This window comes from Maylandia zebra, linkage group LG10 (assembly GCF_041146795.1).
Source record: "Maylandia zebra isolate NMK-2024a linkage group LG10, Mzebra_GT3a, whole genome shotgun sequence".
In the NCBI taxonomy this organism is placed as follows: Eukaryota; Metazoa; Chordata; class Actinopteri; order Cichliformes; family Cichlidae; genus Maylandia; species Maylandia zebra.
In genome coordinates, this window is record NC_135176.1 from 15,321,831 (window position 1) to 15,335,413 (window position 13,583).

At 41.5% G+C, this 13,583-nt stretch overlaps 2 protein-coding genes across 3 annotated transcripts in view; one reads left to right on the plus strand and one right to left on the minus strand.

The window, feature by feature from the left end:
* nectin1a (nectin cell adhesion molecule 1a) overlaps positions 1 to 8,556 on the minus strand; it is a 30,622-nt gene extending 22,066 nt beyond the window's left edge. Inside the window, exon 1 of the mRNA XM_004564072.5 lies at positions 8,126 to 8,556. Within this exon, the coding sequence (XP_004564129.3) occupies positions 8,126 to 8,183 (58 nt within the window). The 5' untranslated portion in view covers positions 8,184 to 8,556. The remainder of the gene's footprint in view (positions 1 to 8,125) is intronic.
* A 2,972-nt stretch (positions 8,557 to 11,528) lies between these two features.
* Positions 11,529 to 13,295, plus strand: LOC101487592 (uncharacterized). 2 transcript variants are annotated; one of them, XM_004564074.5, is made up of 4 exons: positions 11,529 to 11,675; positions 12,236 to 12,292; positions 12,402 to 12,728; positions 12,836 to 13,295. In XM_004564074.5, exons 2-4 carry the CDS (start codon positions 12,256 to 12,258, stop codon positions 12,931 to 12,933), a joined length of 462 nt encoding a protein of 153 aa, XP_004564131.1. In that variant the 5' UTR covers positions 11,529 to 11,675; positions 12,236 to 12,255; the 3' UTR covers positions 12,934 to 13,295. The 2 variants fall into 2 exon arrangements, with proteins under 2 accessions (XP_004564131.1, XP_004564130.1); XM_004564073.6 differs by having other exon boundaries at positions 11,530 to 11,675; positions 12,204 to 12,292.
* Positions 13,296 to 13,583: the final 288 nt, after the last annotated feature.

The window sequence follows — 13,583 nt, forward strand, 5'->3', positions numbered from 1 at the left end:
TACCTTCCCTCTCTTTGATACCATCCGACTACACTTCTCCAGTCCGAACGACATTCCAATGTCATTGCTGTATAGCCTGGTAGTGTGGATCAGTGAATCGATGTCTCGTTCACTCTTGGCATACAGCTTGATGTCATCCATGTACAGGAGGTGGCTGACAACTGCTCCTTCCGTAGTCGGTATCCGTAGCCAGTCTTGTTAATGATCTCACTGAGGGGGTTCAGGCCTATGCAGAACAGCAGTGGGGACAGAGCATCTCCTTGGTAGATCCCGCACTTGATGGTGACTTGTGCTATGGGCTTGGAGTTGGCTTCTAGTGTTGTACGCCACATCCCCATTGAGTTCCTGATGAAGGCTCTTAGGGTCCCATTGATCTTGTACAATTCTAGGCATTCCAGTATCCAGCTGTGGGGCATTGAGTCATAGGCCTTCTTATAATCAATCCAGGCAGTGCACAGGTTGGTCAGTCTGGTCTTGCAGTCTCGGCTGATTGTTCTGTCTACCAGTAGCTGGTGTTTTGCGCCTCTGGTATTCTTGCCAATTCCTTTCTGTGTCCCGCTCATGAATTGACCCATGTGCCTGTTCATCTTAGCCGATATGATGCCTGACAGGAGCTTCCATGTAGTACTGAGGCAGGTTATTGGTCGGTAGTTGGAGGGGACCGGTCCCTTCTTGGGGTCCTTGGGGATCAGGACCGTCCGGCCTTCAGTTAGCCATTCCGGGTGTCTCTCGTTAACTAGCAGCTGGTTCATTTGTGCTGCCAGACGCTCGTGGAGTGCAGTCAGCTTCTTCAGCCAGTAGGCGTGAACCATGTCGGGCCCTGGTGCTGTCCAACTCTTCATACTGGAGACCCTTTCTTGGATATCTGCCACTGTGATGGTTACTGGACCCTGTTCAGGGAGGTCGCTGTGGTCTGCCCTCAGATCCTCTAGCCACTGAGCATTGCCGTTATGGGTTGCATCCTTCTCCCATATGCTCTTCCAGTATTGCGCCGTCTCCAGCCTTGGTGGTGCTGTTCTCTTATTGTTCCCTTGCCACTGAGAGTACACCTTTGCTGGTTCTGTGGAGAACAGCTGGTTTATTCTCCTGCCTTCTATCTCTCTGGTGTACCTCCTCAGGCGGCTGGCCAAGGCTGTGAGTCTTTGCTTGGCAGTTTCCAAGGCCTCAGGTATGGACAGCTTGCTGTATTTCTTAGGCTCCTTATTTGTCGCACCTTTCTGCAACTCCGTTAGTTGGCTAACCTCCCTCCGTGCTACTTTGATCTTGCCCTCTAGCCTCCTTCTCCATGGAGGGTACTGCCCCTTGTCGCTGTTCAACTTGTGGCCAAGCATCTCACTGATCACTGCTGCCGTATTGTAGATCAGCTTGTTAGTGTCGGTAATCGTGGTTGTAGGTATTGCCCGTAGTGCTGCATTAACATCATCTAGCAGACCTTCTGAGGGTACTTCACGTAATCTTGGTAAGCGGCTACGGGGGATCCAGGTTTCAAGCTTGGCCATGATCCTATTTTTCAGGTCAGTTCCTCTCGCACTCAACGATCCTTCTCCTATCGCACTTGGGGCTATGTACCCAATCTCGGGTGGGGGTGATGATATCGCCCCCCTGACCTGGCGTCCTGACTCCTCCTCGCCGTAGCATTTGTGTTGTACCTCGTCAATCTCTAGCTGTGAGAGCAGTCCCTTCTTTCGAATGTTGGAACACTGAGCTACTAGTTGTTTCGCCGTCATTGTGGATGTTGGGTATCGAAGAATCCATAGGTCCCTCATCCTATTCATGTAGCCCCTTCCGCCGGGGTTACTTGCGTAGTAGCATTCCAACAATGCCCTGTTTTCATCTCTTGCCCACAGATGCCTTCTTGTTCCAGTAGCCCACTTATATATATATATATATATATATATATATATATATATATATATATATATATATATATATATATATATATATATATATATATAATTATTAACCTGAAGCATGATTCTTGTTCTAAATATGGAAATATGTAATATTTCAGCCATCACCTCCTATTCAATTTTAACAAAAGTGTTGCCAGTGAATGAATCAAGGTAATCAACATATTGAAACACAGCTGGTGGAAGATGAACATCAGAAATAAAGAAGCTGTGTGTTTGCAGAATGAAATATCTGTATCACTATGATACAACACTGGCTGTCCAGTTTTTAGGTAAATGAAAAACAAATCATTATTAGAACTGCTGTTTCTTTGATTTACTGTTGACAAGAATTTGATCATGACAATATTAAGAATGTGTCTACGACAGCCCTTAATTTTTATTTAATTTTTTTTGTGGCCTGACAGCACGACAAGAATAAGTACAGGTTATGGAGTACATTTACTTGATGTAATTCTATGATATAGCACCTCAGAAAGGTAACAATGGAGCATTTGTCTTCAACTTCAAGTCAAAGTTTTTTAAAAGTAACAAATAACAGCTTGTCGCAAAAAAAATGCCACTAATGGCTAAAGAATTATAAACAAATATGTAAATGGCATTTAAAAGGATCCTAAAGTGACTCACTAATGCCACAGCATTTATCTTTTGGTGTGCTCAATCATATGTTAGCGCTTTAAACTCACACTTAAAACTTTGAAAAAGCCTGCAAAATCATGAAGAATGAAATGTGTGGTGACATTTATGTGAGCCAGACAGTTCAGGAAATATACTGTACCATAACTACCAGTGGGGCTGGGAAGCCAGCTATATAAGCCAGGAAAACTCTTGCACCCTGTTTCCAGTCATTATGCTAAGGTATGCTAAATACATTTAGGACTGGAAACGAATGTGGCAGCGGAAACACATTTCGAGTAGCTGTGACAAGAAATTATTCATGCCAAAGATAACAAGGAGTCTTTGCCTTAACTATACACTGCTTAACACATTTATTAGACCAACTGTCAAAAAAACAAACAAATATTTTAGAAATCTGTCACAAACTTGACTTTTAAGAAAGCCGAATTATGAATAAAGCACTTGCTAATACCTTAATAGCACTTAATGGTGTGACACTATTATAAAGTTTTACCCAGTAATTCTATTTTAGCATTAAAAATATAATTTTGATTAAAGAGGTTGTGCATACTGGTAGGTTAACCTGTGGCATATACACTGGTGGTGGTGCCATGAAAAAGCCTGTGTCATGTCTGTGTGTAGACAGGCAGGAAGAGAGGACCCAAAATGCAGGACTCACTGAGGCGGAAGTAACTCAAAACACAGCTTTATTGCTGGTAAGAAGCAGAACAGAAAAACACTAACTAAACTGGAAGAACAGAATAACTAGGCAGGCAGGCAGGCAGGCAGGCAGGCAGGTAGGTAGGTAGGTAGGTAGGTAGGTAGGTAGGTAGGTAGGTAGGTAGGCTGGCTGGCTGGCTGGCTGGCTGGCTGGCTGGCTGGCTGGCTAACGGAACACACAGAGGAAGCGAGGGTGAACAGACGTTAACGACGCGACACCGAGTAGGGGAAGACAGACACTAAATACAAGAGGTGAACGAAGCGAAGAGGAAACAGCTGGGAGACACGGCTGACGCTGATTACACTGACGAGACAGGGAGAGCACAAAGCTGAACGCACTGACATAGGACACAGACCTACAAAATAAAACAGGAAGCACACGACAGACAGAGACACAGACTCGTAAACAGGCATAATGATGTCATGGACAGACAGAGGGACATACGGGCAGAGAAGACTAAGCACAGGCAACCTAAACCAAACATGAGGGCAAGATAACAAAACCTAAACCAGAAATAATCATCATCGTCATCATCAACATCATCATCATCGGATAACTAAAGAATCAGAATATAATTATAATCAAAACAGTATCACCAGAGAATAAGAACTAATCCATAATGCAAAAATAAACCAAAACATAAGAAACTCAAAATACTGGGTCGAACCGACATATAGTTTGCAGCTCCATGCATGAAAATGACTCCTTTTAGAGAAAAGGTTCCTGACCCCACAGATCTGCTTAATGTACCTATTATTCCTGCTTCTAACCCCAAAGATGTCGAGCAGTGAGTTTTAACCTGCTGCTTATCCCACCGCTTAAGATTTGCTCTTGCAGTTCACTTAACCGGGCAATTTTCTTTCACTGTTAATCAGATCTGGTTAATATGAGACAACACGGCGAGTAACACTGAAAAGTGTAATTGTAACTTCATCCATGGCGTGACCCACTTTCACTTATGTGGGGTTTTTTTTTAACACACACACCTCCCATTGATAGCACCCCCTACTGAGCTGAGCAGCTGAGCTCATTATGGGCTTAAGGTAAGAACCGATAGACCAACTTGACACACACACACACACACACACACACACACACACACACACACACACACACACACACACACACACACACACACACACACCACACTCATATCTCATTTGCCCTACATCTCTCCCACGTTCCTCTTTCCTATTGCGTCCATTCACATTCTTCCATTGTTTAGAGTATGGGAAATGACCTCACAGCTCCACATGGCAATACTCCATAAACAGCACTGCATGGGCAACAGAAGAGCATGGGAAAAGCACAAAACAATACCAATATTGTTTCACACTTGAATGTGCAACGTGCAGCCAGACCATGCTGGACCTTTCCCTCGCATCCTGAGTGGATATCCCCATCTTTCTGCGCCATTACGTGAGAGGCTAATTTGAACATTTTCTTGTATGTGTGACAATTCAAAATAGAGGTGCCTGCAGGTGTTGTAGAAGGCTTTTAAAAAATAAGGAAGAAAGGAAGAGTATTATCACGATCAATCTCTTAATTAACAGTTCAAGCATGAGTTTTATTATTGTACAAGTTGTTGCTGTAATTACTTTAAGTTCCTGTAAAAATGCTGATCTCTGTTTTCTTTAGAGCTGCCTTTTTTCCCCGTTGTTCCCTTGTCACAAGGGGTCGCCCAAACAGGTCGCTCTCCATGTTTGATCTGACAGCAGTTTAAACCGGATGCCCTTCCTGACACAACCCCAAAGGGGATTTGTGTCTCCGGCTGGAAGTGACCCACCAACCTTTTGTAAGCAACCAGTAAAATACAGCCCTAAAGAGATTGCTAATTATTGAAACTCTAATTAAAACAACTCCTAAAGTCTGTCTGAAACCACAAAACCAATGAAAAACAATGACCTAATGTGACAATACATTAAATTTAAAGTACCTCTGCAGCAACCAGTAGCCATAAATCTGTAGTTATGGTAGCAGTAAATTATTTTACAATTTTGGTCAAGTTAAACATTCAATTGCAGTTAAACAACTTTCTGACTTATGGTTAACTCATGAAATTATCTCTGTGAATGACTGGTTCACAGAGATCAAACTCAATACCAAAGAGATAAAGTAACTACAAACATGTGTCTGAGAGTTTAAAAAAAACTCAGACTGATCTCATCACCTGCCGTGGTTCTGTTAATAAAGATTTCTGCAGTAAGCTGCAGTGTTTTGCTACCCAGAAGAAAAAAACTGACCTGATGTGACAGAGGAAGAGGACAGATTAGCAGTTTAATCTTTAGGCCATCAAATCTGTGATTGATCGGGGATTATACACTCTATTTGTGTCTCTTTTTTATTATTGTATATTCACATTGTAAAATCATTTGACTGATTAAACTGGCAAAAGAGGAAAACCAAACTATTTCCCTCTCTCTTTTTGGGGGTTTGACTGACACTAAGTCCATTTTTTATGCCAAAATTTACTATAAAAAGTTCAAAATTTCAAGTCAATCAGATATTAAAAAACTAATATAGTGAGACTTTTAAAGAGGCCCTCTTTAAAAGGTAGAGTGCTCATGCACAAAAACACACAACACTCACACCGAAGCCTGCCTTGTGCATACTACAGGTGGCCTGACAGTAACATATATGATATGATATATGCCACTATATGTAAATTCACACAGCAGCACCAACAAAAAGGTTGCACAGCATCAAACTGACTTGTAGACCTCCATTTACTCCATTTACTAAACTGTGTGAGCTCCAGCCCATTTCTGTCTAATATGAAATGAAAAAACAACAACTTCTCTTTAATTTCCCCCCAGATCGATTATAAGCTCTCATTGTGTTTGTTTGGAATTTGTGTGCACGTGTGTTTGTGCGCGTGTAATACACACCCACACATGTTTGTGTCTATGCGAGTGTGTAATCCCTGTGGCAGCGCAGGAACGTGGAGAGTACGCTTGGCCGGTGTTCAGCGGGCAGTTCATGAAGGATTATGATGGCTGCTGCATCTGTGTTTGAGACATGAAAGGAGAACACAGAGCCAAGAGGGGGAGGTAGATGCTGAGAAATGAGGAAAATATCTGTGAAGGAAGAGCAAATGTTTGAGAGACAATGGGGGACGGCGGGGGGGAGCCGTAATATTTGCAGACTCTAATGAGAAAGGGGTACACAGAAGAGAAAGGAAAAAAAACTGGAGGGAACAGACGGGCTGTGTGTTTGTGATGGATTATTTTTGTGGGGTAGCGTCTGTGTGTTCCAGCTGTGGACAGTGGATTATGCTAGAATTCATGAGGATGTCTATTTGTTGGTCTCACTCAGCCTTTTTTTGTGTCAGTCCGCAGACACGGATTTCAAACTTTTATATTCCAAAAGGGGGGGACAGTGTGGCGACAGCACTCACATCAGCCTGGTGACACCCTACACCATCTGACAGACCTGCAGAGGTGCTCTGAGTCTGCATGAGCCCAGAGAAAAGACAGATACACTGCAGCAACAGTCAGCCGGCTGGGACTTGGCAGCAATCAACTTGTTACACCCTTCTGCTCCCTGCTCTAATCCACAGCTCTGGCCTTCAGCATGACAATCCTGCACACATGCACCAGCCTCATACTCACTAATAACACATGTATGCACACAGGCAAACTACTGCTCAGCTCACACAGGAGTTGGGGGGTTTATCACTGAACGAGCGAAAAAAGCAATCACAGTAGATGTCCAAGCAGCTCAGCGTCCATATGCAGCCACAATAGCTTTTGCCATTACGCAATATATATACCTCGGTCCCACCCACCCACCCTCTGCTTCAATATTACAAGACCACAACTCTTATGACAGCTGTATGTTTGGCCCTGGCTTAGTGTGATTACACCGCTGCACCTGTTACAGTAAAGCAAGAGTTACTCCATTCATCCAAACACATACACACATTTATATGTGGCACACTTTCTCCGCTGGCACCTGTGTTTTTAGTGTGATTGCAGCAGCGCACCTGCTGACATTGTGTACAACTTCCTGTGGAGTTGATCACTGCTGATTGTAGTTTGACAGATGAAAAGACTTAAACGGGCAGATGAGAGTGGAGTTTCAGGCTGTGAACGTGTCAATCACAGTGGGGAAAAAAAGATCTGCCTTTAATGCAACATGCAAACTCTTTATGATGCTAGAATTAATGGTAATGGGTATTAATATATCCACCTGGTGTATACGCATACAAAAATGCACTAATATTTAGCAGAAGTAATAACCATCCACAACCTGGCAACCCAAAATAAGAGTGCATTAATAAAACAACAGAGATGTGTTAATTCTCTGTTTTATAAAGGGTTTATAAATATCATAAAGCTCTGAAAATCATGTTAGTTCTCTATCTTTTGGGTTAACCTGTTTATATTAAATGAGTTTGTTTTTTTGACTTCATCCCATTCACTGGGATCGCCATAGAGCGGAGAAATCATGATTTTCACCTCGAGTTGGGCAGATCAATCCAAAAATCGGCAGTATCGAAACCAATGCTAGTATTGGTACTGAATTGATATTAGCATGATCAGTCCAGTACTTTATGAACCCTTTTATGTTGACTGTGATGTACATGAACCTGAAATGTGTGCTTTTATGCTGTTAACTAATTATCGTAGAAAGTAAAAATCACAGTGATTTAGTAGTCATTAAATTGTGTTCAGAATTAGCAAACTGACTGATTCATCTCTTAAATTACAGCTGCCTCTACAGGTTCAAAGTATAGGTTTTGGTGTCGGCAATACAGGTAGCGGATCGACATCAAAATTCGCATGATCACACAGCACTTCTTTCACCTGGTTGAGCAGAACCGGGCTCACATTAACATTAATTAACGGGCTTTTGTAAAAGCAGAGTAGCTCACCTGGATTAAAAAAAGCTGTTATCAGGAATATCCACACTCCAGCCTTTTCCATGCCCATGCCACCCTTGCCAGCGTCTGGCTGTGGCTATTAAATTCCCTCTGTTAACTTGTTTTACGCCTCCTGCCTCCCAGACAGCAGTAGGTTCGACTTCAGGAGCGTCTGTCTGAGTCCAGTCATGTATCCGAGCAAACAGCAGCGCACACTTCTGATTCACACAGTTATCCTGAAAAAAGAAAACGATTTCTCAAACTTGCTCCGCACCTTTGGTCACTTTTCCTTTCTCTGCCCCCCTCTTCTAATTGAGGCTGTGACTGCGAGCGGAGCTGCGGCGTCTCTGTCCGACCGAGGCTTGGCGGGGATAAAGCAGCTTAACGCGTGGGCAGATTATTTCCGAGAGAGCCTACCCCCAGTCCCGCCTGACAGATATCTGCCACTGTGTGAGGGCTGAGCAGCGTAAACTGTTAGTGTGTACATCCTATTTTAAATGAGCACTCTCAGTTGACGCAATTAAGCGCTCGGACAGAAGCAGAGCTTCAGCAATTGTGGTCCGGGGGGACTTACCCCTGCCAACCCTCCTTTAACAGTGAGCTGAAACCGCACACATTGATACAGCCACAGTTACATTTGTAGTCTATACTGTATGCTACCTTTTGAATTAAGCAATCAGTTAATAATAATGGAGCCTAGGTTTTGCAGGAAAAAAATGTTCCAACTGATTTGTGCTGTCTCTTTATTTTACTTTATATTTTCCTGTATGTATATAAATATATATTTATATTTTAAGAAGGCAGACTTCTTCTAAAGTCTTTCTTCTTTTTCACCCATTTTAATCCAGTCCGTGTACTGTACAATGAATCGTTCAACCATACAAAAGCACCTAACTCAGGGGATGAACCAGCGTTGTGTCCACACATAACAGGCAACTTAGCAAAGAACCAACTTTATGCATTTTGTTACTAACTGTCTGTCAAAAACACATCATTTGTTTCTCATTTCTTTAGTCAAGTCTACAAAAAAATGCCAAGATATCATAGTTTAACAGACACAAAATTGTATTTTCACATCAATAAGTTTAGACGAGCTATTAGCCAAAAACTTGGTACATCTCAACATGCAACGTGTCCTTACAAATTGGATGCATCTGGACCTTAAGCAGATCCATTTTCTGTTCACTGAAGCCTCGTCAGAAATGATCTTAAGGCAACTGTCAAGAAATCATTCTTAAAGAAGGGAAACAGGGAGAAAAAACAGGTGTGCTAAGTTCCACAAGGACTTATCTGAAAATCAGTGGTAGCAGGTCTTATTGAGTGATTAATCCAAATTTGAAACTCTCAGTTTAAATCATCATCAGTTACTGAGGAGGTCAGGAGGGAGGTACAACAGTGAATGTCTGCAGCCATCTGTAAAGCATAGTGGAGACTCTGTCATTGTTTGAGTCTGGATGTAGTGTTGGATATCATGTCAAAATTGGTGGAATTATCCATGTACAAAAGTACTCCTAGAGTTTGTGGGATCATCTTGACAGAGAAGAAGACAAAAGGAACCAAATATCCAAAGAAGCTTTGAATGTCCTTCAAGAAGTTTTTTAAAACTGTGCAATAATAAATAAATGATGGGTGGCTTAAGAGTTTTGCACAGCATTATATCAGACAAGATCAAAAAATAAACTGCTTTAAATCCTAGTAATTCATGGCGAGAATGTGAAAGACTAAATGACTCAATAGTTTCCTGTCATATGTGAATATGCTGAAATACCCATCCCTGCATTATAGAAAATGACATAAACTAATTTTAACAAATTTTATTTAATGATAACATTAATTGTATGAACGAGTCTGCATCACGGTGAAATGATTACAAAATGAAGTATTAAACCCTTGCCTGTATGTCCAGGGTGACTGCTGCAGAGGGCAGCTCCAGAAAGGCACCCGAAATTGAATCTACAACATTACAGCATATAAGGAAGCAAGACTGAGAATGCAATTGAAAATTTAAGGGAAAGAGGCAGCACTGTCCTGTGAGGTCAATGCTTTCAGCTCATGCAGCTGTAAGTGGACTATAGCTATAGTATGAATTTTAATAATCTGCCAGTGTTATCATCTGAGCAACAAGCAACCTGTCCAGATGTGTTCTTACAGCCTGGGAACTGCACAATCCCATGTGATCATGAAAACAGGCGAAGAGAGTAAAAAAGTATCGAAAAAAAAAATGTTCATATTAGAAGTTTGATTAGAAGTTTCCTTATGTTTTTACTCTCTGAATATCAGACTGTGGATGATGCAGATGGTTTCCATATTGTCATTTTTACACAGTACTTTTGATATTTGATATGTACACAGATGATTAAATGAACATGGGAACCAAAAACGACTGAGGACACCCACACTTAAAGAGTTATGTTTCACATTGTGTATTTGTTCACGTTTTGTGTAACCTTGGGATCATTTTACATCTCTTTAAACTTATTTTTGTACTCTAATATTAATTTGATGTCTTCGTAGTTACTTTGTTACTTGCTTTTAATTGCTTTCCATCTCTGCTCATTTTGCATCACAGTTTTTGTCTCACTTCGGTTATTCTGCATCTGTAACAAATCTTTGTAGCTTTGTGGTCATTTGCACCTATTTTTTGTCCCACTTTTATCACTTTTTGTTTCATTTGGATCATTTTTACTCTTTTCTTTGTTGTTTTGTGTGTTTTGCCAGTGTTTTGTATGACATTATGTGTCTAATATCAGTTGTTTTACATTTCTTTGTAGCTACTTTGTGGCAATTTAATATAGCGTGCCCAGCAGGGCCCTTCACAAATCAGTCTCTATATCAGTCCATATACAGGAAACCCAGCACAGTCACGTTAGAAGCGCACTATATAAAATCTGCATCAGTCTGTGCAATTCCTTGAATTGGCCTCTGGATGGAGACCCTGAGTCACTGTAACTGGTGCTAGAAATTTCTAGCCTGTGTGTGTGTGTGTGTGTGTGTGTGTGTGTGTGTGTGTGTGTGTGTGTGTGTGTGTGTGTGTGTGTGTTCTCTCTATACTGCAAAATAATTTGTGTCATACCTCTGATCAGTACAGTAAGGTTATAGTCATATTCTTGTTACATAAAACGCATTAAAAGAATTATTCATCATGTTGAAAGTCATTAATGTTGCAGAAGAGTAAATCAGACAGAGAGTACAAGATAACAAAATGAAGGACAAATTAGGAGGAGAGGACTCAGAATGTACGAGAAAAGTGAGATGACCAGAGGAGGAGACTCACTGTCTTCACACTGTGCTGGTAAAAATGATGACTGAGTTTTTCCTTTCCATGCATAGACAGCCTGCCCACTGATGTCCTTCGTCAGGCACTGCAGAGGAGAAAGACGAATCAGCACTCTCTCTTCAACCATCATCCCTCCCACTCTCCCTCCACATTTCTGTGCTGCTCCATCTCTTCTCAGACTTGTCGGGCTTTGCGGTGCAGCACATTGAGGTGACCTCCTGCAGCTCCACAGCCAGACGAGACCACGCAGGAAGAAGCTGCTGCATCATTCAGCCTTGGCAGGAGGTAAGACCCCAAGAAGATGTTCATCTGCACCTTCAGGGACTATATGTGAGGACTGGGTCACTGGATGGTACTAGATGAGCAAGACTGTGGAAATACCCAGATTATGATAGGAGGCAAAAGCTGCGAGCAGAGATAAACAGGCTTTAACCTTTAAGATTAAAATGATAATGCTTGTGATAATGATAAATATGAAGTGTTTCAATGTAATTGGAAAGGCATGAGAAACAGTTTAGCTAAACAAACAAGGGAAAACCAGAACCGTGTCATCCTCTTTTTATTCTGCATCATCATTAGATTTTGCCACAGGTGGATCAAGTTGTGGATGTAGGCAGAGGACAGAGCATTTTAACCTTGTTTTGTTTTTGTTTTTTAAATCAAAATCCATACTAGAAATATTGTTATGACCTCACCCAACCTGACCTCATATGTACCCAGAGAGCCCAACCCACAGAGATCATAATACAATTTGATGCGTCACTGCAAGCTTGTTTACAATTTATGTGTTGCTCTTTCTTTCTTTGTCCTCAGGTTTCCTCTTTCTTCTTTTTTTTTGTTTAAAGGTGGATGGGACTTTTTCAACATGCTTAAGTCTCTATTTGTATATGGAGTGTTGGGAGGTGAGAAACATTTTTAGGAAATATTACTGTCGAGGAGGGAAAAAAGCACTTGAATGCTTAGGTTTGAAACTGCTTCACAAAGTATGTAATTTTGTGTTTTTTGTCCCAGTGATGCTCATTCCAGTAAAATCTAAGCGTATGACCGTGTGCGTGGAAGATGATGAGGAACTGAGAGTAGACTGTCTGATCGAGCCCAAGCCTAATAAAATCAACACCTATCAGTTCTCGTGGTCTATCGGACCCAGGCAGGAGACCATTAACACCAATGTGTCCGGTGAATCAGCAAATAACTTGTTCAAAGACAAAAGCAGAGTGGAGGAGCTGGAGCCCGTCGGCTACAGAATGACGCTGTCCGACTTCAGAGATAAACTCTCAGACAACACCACCTTCCTGTGCAAAATATCTGGGCAGGGTGAAAACATCACTGTTCAGAAGGGTAAGTGTACTGGCAATTGCGCATGTATGGGTGGATCTGAAGCAGTGGGCATGAGGGGAAGACAAATATTAAGAGGTCTGTGTGAACCCACTTTTCTTCTTTGGCAGATAATATTCTCAGCTGCTCAGCTGTAAGCCTGCTTCTGAAGAACTCCTGGTCATGGATGGTCTACCTGCTGCTTTTCTTCTATCATACACACAGCTAAGAAAGCTATGTTACAGAAAACATACAGGCTAGTGCACGAGCACACACATCTAACCCATCTCTGCTTTTTGTCTACGTCCACAAACACCCCTTGCATAAAAAACGCTGAACAACATGCTGCACAGATGTAACCGTCTCTCTCTGTCTAATCTTTTCTTCCAAGAAGCACTGAAACAATATTGGAATGTTTCCGGTAATAATGATGACTCAGATATGGTTCAACATAAATATTTAGCGATTTGCTATTTGTATGCATAAACACAACTGTACTCTGGGTAAATATTAATATTATTGTAAATATTACTTTGGAAGATGCTGCATTTGTTTCCTGTGTTTTCAATAAAGATACAACTTAAAACCTGATTCTAATTTACTGTGAAGTCAGAGCTCACTGGACTGAGATAGAGTTTGAGATGAAGAAAATGGAACATGTGTGTGTGTGTGTGTGTGTGTGGGGGGGGGTTCTAATTATAAAATCAGTCTTACCTTCATCTTGACACTAAATAATGATTTAAAGGGGTCATGTCTTGGCATGATTTAAAAAGAGAAAAAAACCTCAAGTGGTGTCTTTAAAGACTCCTAAAAGAAAAAGCTAAGGATTCATAAGAAGCTTGTCTTTTTACTCTAAGGAGCTTGGAAAGAAAAGCGTCT

What these genes read in the sequence shown, in the direction of transcription:
- LOC101487592 (XM_004564074.5), top strand. Translation starts at nt 12,256, where the DNA reads ATGCTTAAGTCTCTATTTGTATATGGAGTGTTGGGAG. An exon ending in TGTATATGGAGTGTTGGGAG is followed by an intron (nt 12,293 to 12,401) that starts GTGAGAAACATT and finishes TTTTTGTCCCAG; the next exon opens with TGATGCTCATTCCAGTAAAA. An exon ending in AAACATCACTGTTCAGAAGG is followed by an intron (nt 12,729 to 12,835) that starts GTAAGTGTACTG and finishes CTTCTTTGGCAG; the next exon opens with ATAATATTCTCAGCTGCTCA.